The sequence below is a fragment of the Triturus cristatus genome, chromosome 9 (assembly GCF_964204655.1).
Source record: "Triturus cristatus chromosome 9, aTriCri1.1, whole genome shotgun sequence".
Classification (NCBI taxonomy): domain Eukaryota; kingdom Metazoa; phylum Chordata; class Amphibia; order Caudata; family Salamandridae; genus Triturus; species Triturus cristatus.
The window spans coordinates 1,107,246,827-1,107,266,460 of record NC_140592.1 but is presented as its reverse complement, the minus strand read 5'-3'; the positions used below and the strand labels follow the sequence as shown (position 1 = coordinate 1,107,266,460).

The following is a 19,634-nucleotide window of genomic DNA, read 5'->3' as shown; positions in this document are numbered from 1 at the left end:
GGTCCGAGGGGGACGCCTGGGAGGAGGATCCTTAATGTCCACTGCAGCTGCAGACGAGGGTAAGACATCAAATGCACTCACCCCCATATAAGGCCTGGCGTCTAAGAGACGCTCCAAGCCTTGCATGCACCATCCAGGACACCACGACCTCCTAAACCACAAGACGGCATAAGCAGAGGTAAATAGGGACCACGGAGTAAACGCCAAACCTCTCCGCCTCATGACAAATGAGGTAGTAGATCACGCAAGATCTAAGAAGTGCCCAAAAAACAACAAAAGCAGCCCAAAGCTAGCCCAAAAAGAAGTCTCTAGAGAGAAGGGCGGGGTCGAGATATCTGGCGCCACAAGGGAGGGTCATGTTGCACACCACATGCCCAAAACTGAGAGATACAGACATGTGATCTCAGGGCACGTTGCAACGACCAATAATCAACAGCAACACGCCCTCTCACCGCACAGTCCAGCGCACATGTAGACTGAGAGATGTAACTCACATTGATGGCTCCTCCATGTACACACCAGGCGACACACGTTCATGGAAAACTAGTGACACCCATAGAGCCCTTTTTTTAATCATTTTATTAGCATTGTAGTACACATCGAGTAGAGTAGTCCACATACATGACTGTGTTCAGAGAGTAACTCACATAATGTAACATGCAGCAATTGCGTACATAAGAAAGGGACATATGAAGACAGGTGTGTCAACCCCCCGCCATACAATTACCAAACTTCTCCATCTCACATTGGGATCTGCTCATGGAACGTCCGCTTTCGGAATCTCAATCACTTCTGTCCGAATCTGAGTCCTCAGGTGGAGGAGTACATGTTTCCCCGAAAATTGTTCCATTTCCCCCACACTCCATTTTCCGAGCATCCCCTATTTATAAAAACTGCCTTTTCTGCCATCATGGCGCTGTCAAGATCAAGACACCACTGCTGGTGAATGTTTCTACATTAACAAATTAACCAAGTGCACCACCACTCACCTACCATATCAAACAACCCAGCACGGACAAGAAGTGTACAAGCCAAGATTTTGAACTGACACCGCAGACTTTTAGTTTGATCTGTTATGGGAAACCACTATCACCGGAGGACCACCGAAGTCTCTTTGGTGACCCATACCAAGACCTGCAATGTCCAATAACAAGTTAAGCATTATTACATTTCTATGTACTCTATGTCTATTATGGGTGCTACAGCACCTATTTAGTGCTAAGGAAATACCTAGCCAAATGGAGTCTGTTAAACAATTAACACAGTGCTTGCGTAGGGATCTCTCCCATGTCACCTACAATTGCACTAAGCCAAACACTAGCATCCCACATGCACTACACAACGCCCTTTTGCACAATACATGGTACCAGCACGACCGCAGTGGGCTCCCAAACATCAACCAGGTCACGTTATGTCTGCTTGTTGATTCTGCATGCAGTAGGCGCAGGCAGTCTTTACTTATCCCATTAGAGAGCCCCTGAAAAAGCAAAATTCTTTAAATAAAATGCTTTATATCTATGCAGAATTAGGGCCAAAATCCAACCCAACTAAGTGGTAGTAAATTTGACCCGGTACGAAACTAACCAAACAGCTTTAAACCTCTTCATTGAGCCTAGTGATATCCAAACCGAGCTCAACAGCATGCATAGAAAGGGCACCATAGGGGAGGATACTGTTTGGTCCGAGACTTTCCAGAGAAGAGATTCTTGGAGGTAGCAATACCCCCAACTCTATGCACAAACACATCTGCTCCAGACTCCATTTGTGGTCCAAGGGTGGCCCTTAGCGTGTCTGGGGCAGTCTTCTTTAACAACAATTTGTCTCCCGACATAGAATTCCAGTGTAGGGCAATCCAGCTCAAGGATAAAAAGGGGAATGAGTCACATAGAGGAGGGCTGAATGAGAGCATCATCAACCCATGTCAGAAAATCTGGGATACCGAGGTGGGTGGATACACTTGGCTAGAAGGGAAGGGGCAAACCCTAATTGTATGGAAACTTACACTGCATTCCTCATGTTATAGAGGTAAAGGAACACTTCCACTGGGCACAAATGAGAACTGCAGCAGGATTATGCACATTCTGGATATGCAATGGGGCACCTCCACGCAGATGGATTTCTACTGGCAGTGTGGCAAGTTTGCCTATACTCAGTTCATCCCTGGATGGCATAGACTATGTTCCCTGGTAACCATACACAACCCGACCCCAGTTATTCCTGGAGAAGGACTGTCAGACTTGTACTAGCACCTGTTAAGGAAGAAGACAACGTTGCTGCATCAAGCTCCTGAGAAGAGAACTGCTGAATATTTTGGCTGGGCTCAGTACAAGGACATTCCAGAAGAATTCAGACTGTTCACAGACAAACAAGTATCGGCAGGAAGGGTTATACCCTTCTTTACAGTACAGACAAAAGTAAATGCCCGCTGGTTACAGATAATCAGGTGGGAGATGCTTAAACTGATGAACAGCCCTGAGCTCAGCCTTAATTCGATCATGTAAGAACCGAGAGCAATCCATCTCATAGTTATGTAGAAAAGATAGGTGTTAGACTTAATGACAGCGATGGAGGGAGGGGTGTGTGCCAAGATCAGTCTGTCCTGCTGCACGTTTATCCAAAGAAATTATATGGACAACGGAACATTGACTCTTGACATCCAAGCACCTCACTGTTAGAAATGTGATTTCTGGTTGGCTAGGGCTTGCGCCTAAGCCAGGCACAAACCACCACTCTAGTCGAGGCAAGGGGGAACCAGATACAACTGGTTCTGAGGGGTTTTGGAGCACTCTGCTTACAGTGCTCACACCCTCCTTTCAGAGATGGGGCTCTGCCATCAGACACAGCACAGGGGGCGGTGCCAGCATTCACTAGGGCAGGCACAAGCCTATTCAAGGACCAGGTACTTCCCCTTCCACTACTCAAAATGTAGATGTCCCATTCAGCCTAGCGTTGACTTGCCCTGCCCCTCCTGGAGCCACAAACACCTCACAAGCCCCTGTCACTCACAAGCCAGACATGCAATTCACATCAGGCAGGCAGACACATAGCACACAGAAATGCCAACTTCTAAAAGTGGCATTTCTAAAATAGTTGCGTAGCACACCATTGCGTAGCATTTATTATCACTATTCCAAACATACCAAACTTGACCACGCTGCGCCCATCATATCAGGGATTACCACTGAAACACTTATCAGGGAATCCCCAATGCATTCCTATGGAAGCGCAGCCCCATAATAGTGAGAAACCAAAATGGTTGTTTGTCACTACCATGACATGTCACACACTTAAGGTACATGTCCTATCTTTTACCTACAATGCACCCTGCCCATAGGGCTAGCTAGAGCCTACCTTATTGGAGAATTAGAAAGCTAAGGAACTACACCAGCTTATGGCCGGATGTGGATCAAGGCCAATCAGACAGACATGCAGTGGTATTTGCACCATACACAATACATGAATGAGGAATAATGATACAGAACACGACCACACTCAAAATAGTCAGGTACAAATTAGCTTTTTACTGCAGCTAAGCAAGTTACTTACACGGCTGCTTCTCAACAGCATCGATGATGCTGTCTATCACATCTTCAAGTTCCACTTCATTGACTGATTGCAGAATTTCTGTAAGATATCTACTGGCTTCACTACAATCAAAAAGAAAAACATAAAAGAACACTTTCAATTCAGAATAGAAAACAAAAGAACCTTCTCATAGATTACTCGGTATTTTATTCTCATTTTCTCTAAGAGCACACACTTAAAAAACCCATCAACCGGTGAAAAGAAGCATGCACTAGTTTATGAAAAAGTGTGTTCAGGGTCCTCCCTAAAAAGCTGTCCTTCAGTATTGGACACTGCTTACCTCTATCACTACCTTGGTCCAAAGTGCACAGAGGTTCAGACAATCCTTTTATTCCATCGGACATTTGCCAGTGGGCTGGAGCCCTTGGAGGCTTGTTGTGAAATCCCACGCCAGCTCATGGTGCTTCTATCACTTTTCCCAGGTCCCCGAGGTTAATTGCAGAGGGGCTTCAAGAGAGGGAGGAGGGTGGGAGGGGAGGGAGTAGTGAGAAAGTGATTCAAGAGGGAGAAGAGAGAGAGTAGAGAAGGGGAGAGAGAGAATGTATAGATGGCAAGAGAGAGCGGGGCTGGTTTGAGTATTTTTGTAAGGACTGTTTTTGATTCCCCAGTTGAGCACTAAGTAATAATTTTACAACTCAACAGCCAAATAAGCCTATTTCTGCACTTCCACGGGGCCTGTACACAGCTTCAGTCAGCCATGGGTCACTTACACCGATTGAAAGACAACAGTATTAATGCCTGTCACTCCATGTCCCTTTACTAGGAGAAATGCCCCCTCAGCCCACTGCTGTACCTCTTCACCCATTTTTCCATCTTGGGAGCCCCCTTAATTTCCACCTCATGTCTATCTGTGTTTTGGATCCTATCAGTGCTAGATCAAAAAAATATGCCGTTCATGCATGAGAGCAGTGTCAGGATTGTCCTGGGCGTTCTGAATTTGCACTTCCTGGTAGATTGGGAGCCTGTGCCTGCTCTCTCCCATCCGTCAACATAGCTCGGGTTGGGGACCACTTCAGTGCGCATGACGGTTTGGCCGGCCTGAGACAGCAGGCCAAACAGTCATGCTCACTGACAACAGTGCACCAACCACTCCCACTCTGTCTGTCATCCCCATGGCCCCTCCCCCTAGACACAATGCTACAGAGAAAAATAAAACGATAAACACCAGGTTTATTCTCATTTTATTTTCAATCTTTTGGGCTGCTGGTAGTTGAGGTGACGCTCCTCCACCATAGCTGAGGAGCTGCCGCTGGCAAGCAGAGCAATGAGAGACCACGATTAAGGGCCAGAGGTGGGTGCGTGATATTTAAGTAATCAGAGCAGGCCCTTCCTGCAAGGAAGGGGGATTCACGGCACTGTACAAATTCACTTACGTAACATATTGGCTTGTTTAGTATGGAGAACGACCTGTCAACCTTTCTACCAAGCAGAACGTACCATGTGACCTCCAGCCCACCCCGTCCTTAAAGAACATGAATCTATAACCTCAAGAGACTATACTGAGAATGGAATAATGGCATAAGCTGGAAAACAGATTTGCAAAACCGAACGATTGACCCAATGAGTTGTTGGTTGATATTCTGTACAATGTTTTAACACATCACTGGCGGCACTCAACGCTTTTAAACAGGTGCCGCGCGAAGGCAGGGACTGCACCAAGCCTGGTGGGCACACATTCAAACCTTTGCGAAGAGGTTGCCACATGTGTGCCTATGGAGAGCATAGTTACTTAGGTTGGTGGCAAAGATGCTCCAAATAGCAATGCCTTAGTAGGTAACGGCTACTTCTCAATACATGGAACACCAATCAACAGAAACAGTAGGTTTACAAGTGACAGCAACAGGACTTTCAGGATTCTGGCTAGCAATGGTACCCAAGTGATAATGTCCGAATTCACACATTTACGAACTCATCCACGTATATCTTCCTCTCAGTGAGTTAAGCACCAGCTCCAGAGATCCATCTGTAACCTTTCAGTCATGCCTGAATTGTACATCCTGAATTATTTTTCCCTGCTGAATCTGTTCATCTGGGAAGGGAAAATTGCACTTATTGCCCTTTATAAGAGAGAGAGGGAAACTTGATTTGCTACTGCCATACTGACCCTGTTCTGTGAGGAAGTAAAGCTTGCATGCTACTATCCAATTTGTACCGGTCATGTGATGGAAGACGCTTGTGCAGATGCTAACCTATACCTTTCCTCTGAAGGATGGAATCTTGCACTGTTTCCACCCAAGGAGTACCTGTTCTACCAAGAGGCGTGTTTCCACTGCTGTTGACCCATCTAATAAAAACAAACGCAATTTTGAAAGCTTCTGACTCTGCTTAGCAGAGTCAGAAGTTTTGTTGGACCAGGGAAACTAGTGGTGGGGCCCTGACACAAAGACTCTGCTTAAATCACAGCTTCCCAGATTGACCAAGCTGTGTGACCCTGGGCAATTACTTTTCTTCCCTATGCCGCGTTTTTAGTCATCATCACATTTGAGAGCACCTAGAAATAATTCAGTTCAGGATGTACACTGTAAAAAAAACAACTCTTGTATGTGTTTAATATACCATAATGTTGCTCCATCTATAAAATAAAAGGCCTTGTACAGGTGGTACGAGTCAATTGACTTGCCTCTTGAGTCAGTAATAAAATTGTCATCAGGGCATAATCGGGAAAGAATGTAATACCCATCCAGGATCTGAAATGCACAACGTCTAATCAGGAAATCTGGTTTCAATCCCAGCTTCAAAGCTTGGGCTAACAGTATTTTATTTATTTATTTATTTTATTTTAGGTTTTTATAGAGCGCGTAGTCACCCTCGAGTATCCCAGCGCTGAAACCTCGGACTCCTAAGGGGGGGGCACAGGGAAGCTTCACATAAATCAGGGAAACAGGAGGGTTTTGAGGGACTTCCTAAATCGTAGGAGGTTTGGTTCAGCTCTGAGGTTCGAGGGGAGAGCGTTCCATTTTCTGGCCGTGTTTACCGAAAATCTGCGGCCGCCGATGCGGGTTTTCTTCACCCTAGGGACAACGATAAGGTTTCCCTGTTCAGACCGGAGCGCTCTCGGCGGTCTGTATGGAGTGATCCAAGTGCTCAGAATGGGGGGACCAGCGTCGTGCAGGACCTTGTGTGCCAGGCAGAGGGCCTTGAAGGCGACTCTTTCCCTCACGGGGAGCCAGTGAAGTTTTCTCAGGGCAGGTTTGGCCGATGTTCTTGCTGGGGTGTCTGTGAGCAGGCGGGCTGCGGCATTTTGGGTTTTTTGAAGTATTTGGAAGGTGGCTTCCGGCGCCCCGAGGTAGATAGCGTTGCTATAGTATGACCCTAGGCAATTACTTTTCTTCATTGTTCGCCCTTTTCCAGGTAAGAATGCCGAGGGGCCTCATAAGGTGGAAATGCAACCAAGTACCCTTGGTGTAAGTGTGACTAGAGGGACAAGTTCACCTATCTAGAAAGCAGCACTATATGTCTAACCAGGGCATTAATAAGTGCACCTTACAGTCACCAAAGTACACCTGCGTGTTTAGTGTTATGTTTTGTCCTTGCACATGTCTACTGATTGTTAGTGAAAGGACACCACTATAAATTAACAAGGGAAAAAGACAGGACATGATGAAAGGACTAGCCATCATTTAAAGGTAGAAACAGGACAACACCATATAGAGTATAAGGGTATTATAATTCACACCTAACGCCTGCTGCCATTAATAGATATTTCCACCGTGTGGATGCCAGCTGTCCCCGTTGTGCGGAGGTTGATGCTGATCTGCTTCACATGCTGTGGGGCTGCCCGGAACTGCGCACATACTGGCAGACGATACACGGGATGCTCCGTAGGTGTACGGGACGGGAGATCCCCCCTGAGTGGCCTACTTACCTGTTGCACCTCTTTCCTAGGTCGCCCCCGGTTAAGGTAGCATCTCGTTTTATAGATCTGGGGATCATAGTGGCAAAGCGACTCATCACCAAACGCTGGAAGGCAGACGCTGCGCCACACGTGCGGGCGTGGCGCGGCTCTTTTCTAGTCTGGGCCAGGGCGGAGGAGGTGGCTCTTCGGATGGAGGAAACACTGGGCCTCCGGATGACACCGATCGCATCCCAATGGGGAGAGATGCTACAGGTCCTGCTACAATCTGATGGGGTGACTCTGGCTGGGGACGAGGGCGAGCTGCAGGAACCGCGTTAGCTGCAGGGAGGTGGTCCGATCTGACGGGGTGTCGCAGCGCTGGGGTTGTTTTGCTTGGATTCTGGCGTTCCTGCATGTTGCAACCCAGATGATAGTACACATGACATTCCTGGGGGTGGGGGCCGGGGGAGGGACTCGACGGGAGGGGGGTTTGAGGGGGAAGGACGCCTAGAATTAAAACAGGAGAGCTGCTGTTGGATGTTGTTTTCGTTGTTCTTTGGCAGGAAGGACAGTTCCCCAGTTGCAGTACGGGAGCACAGAGATGTTTGATTATTGATCAGGGGGTACACTGGGCAGCATACGTCTTTGGCGAATGAGACTGCGACTTGCTACTTTCAGCTAGCACAGAGACTGCAACATCACGCGTGATGATAGTTGTCCTTACAGACTCACGGGTTACAACTTTAGTCGAAACTGAACGCCCCTCAATTGGTGTAAAGTGTTATGATTATATGTGATATGCTCTGAGACCTTACTGTGCATTAGTTGTAATTATGCTCTTTGCCATTCTGAACCACATTGTATGATTATTTTTGCTGCAAAACTTAAAACTTAATAAACAGATTTCTAAATAAATAAGGGTATTAATTCACAAACGGTCACATTTTAACCATACCTAAGCTGTGCAAGTTTAAAGGGAAACTGGAATGCCTGAGACATTTTATTACGCAGATGCCCATCCGAACAACCTCTTAAGTCCTCCCTATAATATGGTCAGCCCTCAACCTGGCTTATAGGGATCAGGATTCATCTTTAATAGTAAATTTGGATTTACCATTACTATTTTAGAAATGCCACTTTTAGAAAGTGGACATTTCTCTGTGCTTATAACTGTGTGCTTTGCAGCCTGTGTACAATACATGTCTGAGCTGGGTGCATTCCCTCTAGACAGCCACAAACACAGGAAGGTGAGGCTCATCTGCATTCTGAGCACTCATCTGCATTCTGATGGGTCTTCCTGGGCATGGAGAAATCGGAGGGGCTGACACTTCAATAGGCAGTGTCCTCTCACCACACAAGTCACGGATATACGCCTCAGGGTTAAACTGGCAGACAGGACTAGGTTGAAAGGGATCCTTGTGCATGTCAGAGAGTTCCTTTGAAGTCGCCCCTACATCAAAGGCACTTGTAGGTATAAGTACTGGGTCTCTGACCCCCCACTTAAATCAGACACCTCTGAATATTGAACTGAACCTCTATCAAAAGGACTGCTGTGCTGCTTAAAGGACTCAAATGGACTGCTTTTCTGGAAGTAAAGCTTTTCTGCTTCTTGCCCTGCAGCCTGCTGCTCCCTGAATCTGCTGGAAGGAGAGTTGGACTCTGCCTTCCCTCCAAGTGATCCTAAAGGACTTTCTGGCTTGCCAACTGTTTTCTGAAGTCTGAGGAACACAAAAGACTTCCTGCAATTCTGCTGGTGCTGCTGGACTCTGCCTTCTGTGAGTCGTACCCTTGCCTAAGGTGCCCCCCTCCAATCTCTGGGCCTCAGAAGTAGGTTCTGAAGCTATTTTCATCAAAAACCGACACAATGCATCGACTGCATGAGAAATTCCACCGTATTGCCCTTTGATGCCGACGCAGAGGCTGCCCGACGACTGCAGATCCACAGCCTACGCCCTCGACAATGACGAATTGCATTCACTTTAACAAAGCTCGAAGACAACGTGAGGCCCCCTTTGCACAGCTGGACAACGACGCAGTAAGCTCTTGACATCATATCTTGCTCCAGCCAAGGTATTTCTTCAGCGGGACCCGTCTGGGTCCTGTAGCCGGCCTGCCGTCAATCACGGTCGGCCTGAACTTTGGATTTGCACTGGTCCCTCACACCCTCAAGTAACCTTTTGACCGCTAGTGACTTCTAAGCACTATTTTAGCTTTAATCTTAAAAAATTATTATCTCGACTTTTACTGATTGGATTGTTGTTGTTTTGGTCTTATTGTGCTCAGATAAATTTTCTCTATTTTTCTAAACCTGTGTGGAGTCTTTCTATGGTGTATTCATTGTGTTACTGTGTGTGTGTATTGCACAAATACTTTACACATTGCCTGACTGACTGCTCTGTACTAAGCTACCAGAGGGTGAGCACGAATTATCTTTTAGTGTGTACCTATCTTACAGTGACTAGAGTGGTGGTTTCTACATAGCCTAGGTGCATACCTCAGCCAACCAGGAATCCTATTTATAACAATCATATCACCATAATCATTATCCAGGTTTAAATCCAGTCATTATTGTCAATAAAGCATTGCAATATTTATCAAAAATCACTGTCAGCCATATATTGGTAATAAAGCATTTAAAAAGAACATAACGTGTCTGTCTCTTTGTTAAACACCTTTAGGTCACATAACATGCATCCACAGAACTAACCACTGAAGGCCACTTCACTTCCAACCTGCAGAACAAAGGTTCCAGCCTTCGAAATACTTTAAATAAGGCAGAAATAGCATATAGGGTGAGAAGGGAAATGGATTCCAAAATCCTAGAAACTTAGGGCCAATTTTTAAATTCACTTCTGGGGGCTGCTGCAATTCTTGCAACCCCCATGACACTTCTTTAATTTGTTGGTGGTGCCTAGCCATCCAGGGACCACCAGAGACTCGTAAGCAAATTAAGCCCACAGGGTATTATGGGGCACTCACTAACCAGAACAGTGAATATTTGATTAGTGGCTCTTTGCTGTGTGTTCGTGAGAGCCATGCATCTTATATTTTACTTTTTATTTAATGGGGTGCCCAGTTCCACTCAGGACACCCCTATGGCAGGTTTTTATGGTGGGGGGCACAGCAAGAGCCTCAAGGCCCCCGCGACCAAGCCAGTTCCCCGCACACCTCAATGCGGAGTGCTGGAGCTGGTCTTTTTTGGCTGCTCCTGCTGAGGGAGTTGCTGGTCTTCTGTTCGGCCACCCATGCTCCCCCCAGTCATAGGAAGTGAGGAGGTGCTCTTGGGTTCTGGGTCCCAGTGATTGGAGTCCTGGGCCCCCTCAAAGTTGTGCTGGCTTGGGGGATGGGGGCCCTAGGCTCAAAGGAAATCTGCAGGGGAGAGCCCCATGCCCGCCCACTCCCTTGCAAATTAAATACCAAGTAGTGCGAACTCCAGAAGACCCCATGCACTCTGTTGCTGGGGAGGGGAGAATGTGGGCCAAGGTCAAATCTTCAAAGCATCATTACTCAGGCCTGATGGGCAGATTTCAACCATCTTGGGCTCCTTTTATTCCTGCTTGCTAGTTTTAGCCACCAGGAACATGTTTAGTAGGACTTCTAGCCTACAAAGGAAAGAATTTGCTGGTTCCACTAGCTCCCTGTGCCAGCTTTCCTCCTTTTCTTTGTCTCTGGTACTCCTCTTCTTCTGCTGGTGCACAGAAGTCCCGGTCTTCTCCAACTGGTCCTGAATACCATATGGGGCGATTAGCCTCGCTTTATAAATCCTGATTGATTGACTGATTGATAGGAGGTGTAAGGGACCAGCCTCATTGGACCTTGAGAGACCCACTGGTCTTGGTGTCAGCTGTGGCCACAGTCCCTAGACAATTAGGGCATCAGGGGATTGTCTTTCCAGCTTTCCATGGTGTTGCTGCTGTCCAATTCCAGTGCCCAACTTTCTTTCTCTTCCTTGTGAGAGTTTCCAAATGGAGGTGGAAACTTCTAGATGCCAGGCACCCCTGGCCAATCCTAGGGTACCAGATCACACCCCTGTCCCAACCCTCCTGCACAGCAAGCTGCGACAGTACAAGATGCAGCTGAAAAGGGGTCTCTGTTCACATCTCCTCTGGGGGCTTCAGCTCCAACCCTAGCTGACATCACTGCCAGGGACTTCCCTACCAAAGCTTCAAAGTGGGGCCACCTCCTGTGTTGGCTCCAGAGTTCTGGGCTTCCTCCTATGTTCAGTAGGCCTGGGTTGTCCGAAACCATGGTACAGTGTTACAGCTAATTAACAAATATAGATTTTCTTCTCCACCCCTTCGTCCTCAGCAGCTGAGTGAAGCATTATTAATTACTTCTTTTGTGAGTGGAGGCCTTTGTTCCCTCTGCTGGAAAGCAGAGTAATTAACTTGGCCCAGCAAAGTGGGAAAAGGCCTGGAATCTGTTCCTGAGCTGAGCCAGTGAGCGATGACAATTCTAGATGACCCAATACGGTGTACATGTAGGTTCTTGGGACTTGCGTATTCAAACTTGGCTTGTATGTTTCAACTCATTTTGATACCTTACTGGACTTTGTAAGGGTTAAGGAAAGCGGAACATAACTCTAAGGACTATTTCGCCCTATATGTATAATACAGTGACACTGCAGATAAACCACTAAACCCTACTGACCTCATCTATGAGTGCTCATGGATATTATAAGAACTACCTTAGGTCAATACCTAACCTTGCAAATTCCCCTCTATACCAGGCTACTTATGCCCAGCCAACGGGCTGCACGTAACAGTAATCTCACATGCGCTGTGTGCAGGTGTGTGTTCATGTGTAATCAGCCAAGTGTTCCTTACCCTACCTGCATCCTTATCTTAAAAGATGGACACTGGCAGTAAACATGTGCAGTCCATTTACCATGTGATTACCGTGGGTGAGACACGTAGTGATACTCATCCACAGTAAAAAGACCAAAAAATGGGTTATTAAAAAGTGAAAAATCCTTTAGATTAAATGGGTGGACCCATTTGCAACAGGCAGAAATAGCCTTTCAGATGGGAATGCATTTCACTGCTAATGGGATAAGAATAACACTTGCAGGAAAACTGTCCAAAGGCACTGTCTACCAGAACAACAGTTAAACTGTCTAGAAACAGAGAGAATGGAAAAAACAATGTCCTGTCAACCCTGTTTCCAAGTACATCCTGGTCCTATAAGTTGGTACGATAGGTAGCGCATTAAGACCACTGTAATGTGGCCTGCATTGTACATGTGCAGCACATGCCGCAGGTGATGTCCTGCAAAGGCTGCCAGAGGATTGCATAGCCTGTGGATAAAACTGACATGCTTTCGATGTGAGATGATGTTGTAAGATGTAGATCAACACATCCCAAATGTGGTATCGGTGAAAATGCTTAAAACATTGTGTGTTGTAAAAAAACCAATAAAACCGGTTTAAAAAAAAAAATTGTTCTAAATATGGCTATGAAAAAGTATCTACTTTTTCACTCCACATTCATAATGCACTAAGATATAGAGATAATCGGCTATCATATGACGCTCGTAACATGATATAATGGACACACAATCTTCACAAGAGTGTGTTATAATTACAAACGATCATCTAAAAAAATGTTTGTGCCCGCCACCAACCAAGCTTTTCTGTTCTGCTCTACAGATGTTTAACATCAGCCCGTTCGGCTGATCAAGAGAATGAAGAATATGAAGGTTGTGTTTTTCACAATTTCAGCATTGTCTGTTTTAAAACTCATGTAGAGCCGCAGTGTGCTTGCCTAATCATAAATTCTATGGTTTGCTAATGTTCCTTATGATCTTTGGTTTGCTTTCCAAAGAAAGAGGGGGGAGGGTTTACATAGTATCCTAACGGATTTTAACCAGTAAGAATAATGAGCAGATGATAGCCATGACGACTCGGAGCACCTATGTACGTTTCGTAGCAGTGGGTGCACACCAGAGCAGCTGCCATTTGTAGGAGCTCCAGTGAACTCTATCTCTTGGCTGAGTATGGATGCCAGGACATGAGTGAGACTGGCAAGCTTTTATTCCAGGAGGCAGAAGCAGTGCTGTCTCTAAGAGGAAGGGATCCTTGTACCACATGATCTACCCGAAGAGGTGAGCGCCCACTCCATGCCTAAGATTCAACATGGTGGTTGAACAACATTGATTCCAGGAATCATGTAGCTCATCTGTTCCCAGGCATCAATTGTGCAGATGCTTGATATACTTTGAGAAGGAAGTGAGTAAAGATGACACTGTATCCCTCTGTAGGTAAACAGCAATATGAATTTACTGAGTCTAAGCCAAGAAGGATGTAACAGGTACAAAGAGCGCAGGAGAGCAGCCTAAACTGTCTCCAAGTTGAATCATAACAAACATTCCACAACAAAACACTAAAGTATCCAATGAGGACACCACAGAAAAAAACATCATAATCTAAATGTAAACTAAAATAGAAAAAGGAGACTATAAATTGCAAAAAGGTGCATGGGGATTGGTTGAACCTCGACTGATAGTGAGGTTTAAGTCATCCTGAACACGTAAGCATCGGACAGCAAAGAAGACTTAACTGGTACGGAAAGCTTCCGCTGCTGAGAGTTAGAAATAGCCAACGGAACAAGTAAGAATGAGGATAATGATTTTGAATGAGGATTAAGCTATCAAAGATCAACTCCCTCCTGAAGAAGCCCACAGCTGACCCGAACCAATTGAGTAAATTGAGACCCATCTCCCTGCTCTCTATCTAGCCAAAGTGATTGAGAAGGTCATCAACAAGCAACTCACAACCCATGTCGAACCTCACCATCTTCTAGACAACACACAATCAGGATTCAGAAATAACCAAAGCTCTGAAACAGCACTTATTGCGGCCACTGATGACATTCAAAACATCCAGTACCGCCCGCTTTGTTTCTGTCCCGGCCCGTCCCCCCCCCCCTATTCTTGTGGCTCGGTGGGGTCCTCCCGAGGGGAGCACATAATGCTGCTTAGACTTCTGCTGCCTTGTGGGTTTGTTTGTAGTTTTTCATTAAAATGGAACCGCCATTTGGGGGGTCTGGACGGTGTGGCCGCAAACGCTTCCTTCGACTTCTGGGATCTTTACCACTTGCCGCTTGTGTTTTATAACTGTGTTTTATGGTCCCACTGCTTGCTAGCGGCCGGCCTGAAGGTTGTAGGCCCATACTTGTATATCTATTGCATTCTGTAATAAAGGTTTAAAAAAAAAAAAAAAAAACATCCAGTACCGAGGAGAAACAGCACCCCTCATCCTGTTCGACCTCTCAGCGACCTTCAACACTGTCTCCCACGATACCTTCATCAGAAGACTCTGCAAGATTGGCATACAAGGATCCGCATGGATCTGTTCCTTCCTCATGGGAAGAACCCAAATAGTCAGGCTGCCACCCTTCACATCAGAGACCAATAAACTGATATGTGGTGTCCCACAGGGATCATTCCTCAGCCCCACACTTTTCAACATATACATAACACCACTAACCGACATCATCCGATCACAAGACATCACTGTCCCACTCTGACACACAACTCATCCTCTCCCTGACGGACAAGATAAACACCACTAGAACCAACTTCACCAACTACATGACCATGGTAGCAGACTGGATACGAACCAAATGCCTGGAGCTCATCTCCAACAAGACAGAAGAACTGGTCTTCGGCAACAAGACCTCCCCATGGAATTCCACCTGGTGGACCTTCAGAGCTAGGACCAACAGCCACACCTATAGACCACGCAAAAAATTTAGAGATCATCCTAGATGATAAGCTCAACATGACGGCACAAGTCAACACAGTGTTTACCTCGTGCTTCCACATCCTACACATGCTGCAAAAGATCTTAAAATGTTTGCCTCAGAACACCAGAAGGACAGTCACGCAAGCACTCATTACCAGCAGGCTGGACTATGGCACTACCCTTTACGCTGGAATCTCCAAACAACTTCTACACAGACTTCAGACCATCAAGAACACAGCTGCAAGACTCATACTGTACCTCCCATGTCGCACCCACATCATAACGCACCTCAGGGAGCTTCACTGGCTCCCCATTAACAGGCGCAGCAAATTTAATATTCTCACTCACACATACAAAGCCCTACACAACACAGGGCCAGAATACCTGAACAGCCACATACACTTTCACCAAATCAAATCATTTTTTTTATTGATATAGACCTCTTCAAAGATCCACAATATGATAATACAATATATACAAGATATTCAGATCCATAATGCCACAATATAAAAATGCAATATATACAGAAAAAGTATTATTCATAGGTTGAACATCTCTAAAACAACGGAAAACTATTTAAAAAAATTAAAAACTATATAGCATACAAATTCATCTGGGGCAGCTCTTATTAACTGGATCAGATCCAAAGTTCTAGAGATATTATATTTAGTGCAAATAGGTTTTAAAAAACGGGTATGTGCATCAAACAGACAATTACTGGAGCAAACGAATAGGACATGTACCAAATCTTGAATACCTTCACTACAAAGATCACAGTGTCCAGATTTATCAAATACGCCACCCCAATTATTTGTTAAATCTTTTAGTGGCAATGTCCTAAATCTTAACATCAACACTTTCACCAACCCACCAAAGATCTACACTCGGTCTCACTCTCACTCGTGCACACTCCCAACATCCGCAAAAGTAAAACTGAAGGTCGCTCATTCCATTACATAGCACCCGAGACATGAAACTACCTCCCTCAACCCATCAGAGCCTCCTCCTCACTTCTTGAGTTCTGCAAGAAGCTGAAGACTTGGCTGTTCATATAAGCAACTTGGGATCACACACCTACTCAAGCGCCTGGATACTCTCTCGGTGATTAGTACATTTACAAATCAATGTAACATAACAACAGTGTATAGAGTTTGTACATATTTCCTTGCAAGAGGAATTGGTTTGGATTCTTGCCCAAGCATTGGCCCAAAGAAGAATAAACAGAAAGCGCCAAGGAGACACAAGAATTTATTACACTCGGCTCTTGTCTTCTGCTGGTGAGTAGGGTGACAATCATGAGGAGAACAAGATCTGAACTTCACCACATGTAAGTCTTTACTGTTGGCAATTAATAGTTACTTCCAAGGTGTCTCTCTGGAAATGTGTCCAAATTGACAAGACGCACGTTATTCGTATTCGCTTTTGTACATACCTATAGTAGAATTTAGACATGCATATTCGATGTTTAATCAGTGTACAAAAAGCTGCTGCTTTTGTGGCTCCAAATTGGAAACATTACTTCACATGTTATGTATTTGCTCTTCTTTACTATCATAACAGTGAAAATGGCTTAGACAATCTTTCAATCAATCAATCAGGGGGTTTAAAGGGTGCTACTCACCCGTAAGGGTCTCAAGGCGCTGGGGTGGGCGGCGGGGGGTGCAACTCCGAGTCGGCAGAAAAGCCAGGTCTTGAGGCTCCTCCTGAAGGTGTGCAGAGTAGGGGAGCGTCTGACGTTGACAGGGAGCTCGTTCCAGGCTTTGGCTGCGATGTAGAAGAAGGCTCTTCTACCCGCTCTGGTTCTGCGGATGCGCGGGGTTTCTGCTAGGACGAGGTCGGAGGAGAAGAGGTTTCTTTTGGGTACATGGAAGGAGACTCTTTCGTTTAGGTATTTGGATCCAGTGTTGTGGAGGGATTTGTAGGCTTGAAGGTTACTCTCTTCTTGACGGGGAGCCAGTGGAGGTCTCGCAGGTTTTGGGTGATGTGCTCATGTCGTGGGATGCAGAGGACGAGTCTGGCCGCGGTTTCCTGGATATTCTGGAGTTTGCGTAGCAGGAATTTGTTGATTCCAGCGTAGAGGGCATTTCCGTAGTCCAGTCTGCTTGTTATGAGTGCGTGGGTGACTGTCTTTGTGGCTTCGGGGGGGAACCACTTGACGGTCTTGTGGAGGATGCGGAAGGTGTTGAAGCAGATGGAGGCGACTACGTTGATCTGTTGGGTCATGTGAGGGAGGAGTCGAGTATGATGCCGAGGTTCCGGACGAAGTCCGTGAGTGAGTTGCCGAGGGCGGTGGGCCACCAGGAGTTGTCCCAAGCTGAGGGGGGACGTCCAAGGACGAGGACTTCTGTCTTCTCAGAGTTGAGTTTTAGACAGCTGCTGCTCATCCAAGCTGCGACGTCTTTCATTCCTTCTTGGAAGCGGAGTCTGGTGGTTTCAGGGTCCTTCATGAGGGAGAGGATGAGCTGGGTGTCGTCGGCGTAGGATACTATGTTGAGTCCATGCTGTCTGACGATGGTGGCGAGGGAGGACATGTAGATGTTGAAGAGGGTGGAACTAAGCGATGATCCTTGGGGTACCCCGCAGTTGATCTCTGTGGGTTCGGAGAGGAAAGGCGGGAGTCTGATCTTTGGGTTCTGCCGGCGAAGAAGGAGCACAGCTAGTCGAGGGCGGTTCCCTGTATGCCGACGTCGTGGAGTCTGGATGCGAGAGTGCGGTGGGAGACAGTGTTGAAAGCTGCGGAGAGATCCAGTAGGAGGAGGGTTGTGGTGTGGCCTTGGCGGAGGAGCGTGCGGATGTTGTCTGTGGTGGCAAGGAGGGCGGTCTTGGTGATGTGGTTACTGCGGAATCCGGATTGGTAGGAGTCGAGGATGGTGTTCTCTTCGATCAAGTTTGTCAGCTGGACGTTGATTATCTTCTCTGTGACTTTGGCTGCGAAGGAAAGGAGAGAGATGGGTCGTAGTTCTTCAGGTCCGTCGGGTCTGCAGAGGGTTTCTTGGTGAGGGGCTTGACTTCTGCGCATTTGCAGTCATCGGGTAATTTGCTGGATTCGAAAGAGGCATAGATGGTGCGTTGTAGCTCAGGCACTATGGTGGCGGCGGCTCTGTGGAAGATGTGTGATGGGCAGGGGTCTGTGGGTGCTCCTGAGTGAGTGTTCTTCATGGTCGTGGTGGTATCTTCAGTGGTGACCGGGGTCCAGGCGGTGATGGTGGGCGGGCTGGCTGTCGTCGCTGGAGGGAAGGGTGGTTTCTGGAGTCTGTTTGCGTTAAAAAGGGTGCGGCTATGTTACAGTAGCTGTGAGACAGGGATTGAGTGGGGATGATCACCAAATGACAACAAATCTAATACAATCGATAAAATGTAAGATTTTGTCTCCCTCCGCTGAATGACTTAGACTTTTAATTGGAGTGGAACCAGATTGTTCTAACCTTACTCAGTCTCATTCTTTGTACAGCTTTTTTAACTTTTACGTTTTATTGACAAAATGTACTACTGTTATTGAATTTTATTGCAGCTGGAAACTTTGTACGACTTTAATTAATTTGCAACAAACTGTTAGCAATGAGGTCAGAACTGTAAAAGCCAACACAGAGAAACAAAGCTTAAACATCCCCTGTGGAAGATGCTATAAAAGGTATAAAGAGTATATCACCAAAAATAACATAAGTGATTCACCAAGGTGCCAAATATGCAGGACGGAGTGGAGACACAAGAGTTGAAAAATGTGTCCGAGAGACTGAACAGAACTTGTGCTAGTCGCAATGGGTCAGTGCAGAATTAAGATTAGGCAAAATGATGCAGCTGTGATGTTTCAGAAGGGAAACAGCCTTTACAACGAAGGCTGAACAACGACAATATGTTTACAACTAATTTTTTTACGAGATGCCTTTACAAGGAATTTTGTTGTAAATGCATTAAAGGTGAAGGCATACTCGTAGTAAAACAATTACATTTAAATGTAAGTATTTTGGTGAGTATTAAGAGGTAAGATAAGATAATATATATATATATATATATATATATATATATATATATATATATTCACTGAAAAAACCATAGGTTTCAGGGGTGTTATAGTTAGCTGGACATTTCTCCCGTACAAAACCCTAGAAATTCCCCTGTTATAGTTAGTTCAGCTAACTATAACTCGCGCCCCCGCAATGCACTGCTGATAACATCACATATTACATCGCTCATTACATGGTCAGTGACATCACTGATGACATCACTGATGACATCATCCATGTGCTAAATTACTGCATCTTCTCACACCCTAATTTAACCGTTGATACACCAACTCAAAATTACAGACGTCCATTCTCAAAACCATAGATACTCCAATACCAATAACTACATACCCACTCATTAACTCTTAGGTCTACATACACCTCCACTCACTCACCTGTACAGTCACTCATACTTACAGTCACTCTGTACAAGACTATCATATGCATTTATACACCTACATAGACA

The 19,634-nt window shown here is 45.9% G+C and overlaps 1 protein-coding gene across 1 annotated transcript in view; it reads right to left on the bottom strand.

Annotated features, from left to right (window-relative positions):
• POLE2 (DNA polymerase epsilon 2, accessory subunit) overlaps positions 1-19,634 on the bottom strand; it is a 447,127-nt gene that overhangs the window by 406,280 nt on the left and 21,213 nt on the right. The window contains exon 2 of the mRNA XM_085627013.1: positions 3,547-3,647. Within this exon, the coding sequence (XP_085483139.1) occupies positions 3,547-3,647 (101 nt within the window). The remainder of the gene's footprint in view (positions 1-3,546; positions 3,648-19,634) is intronic.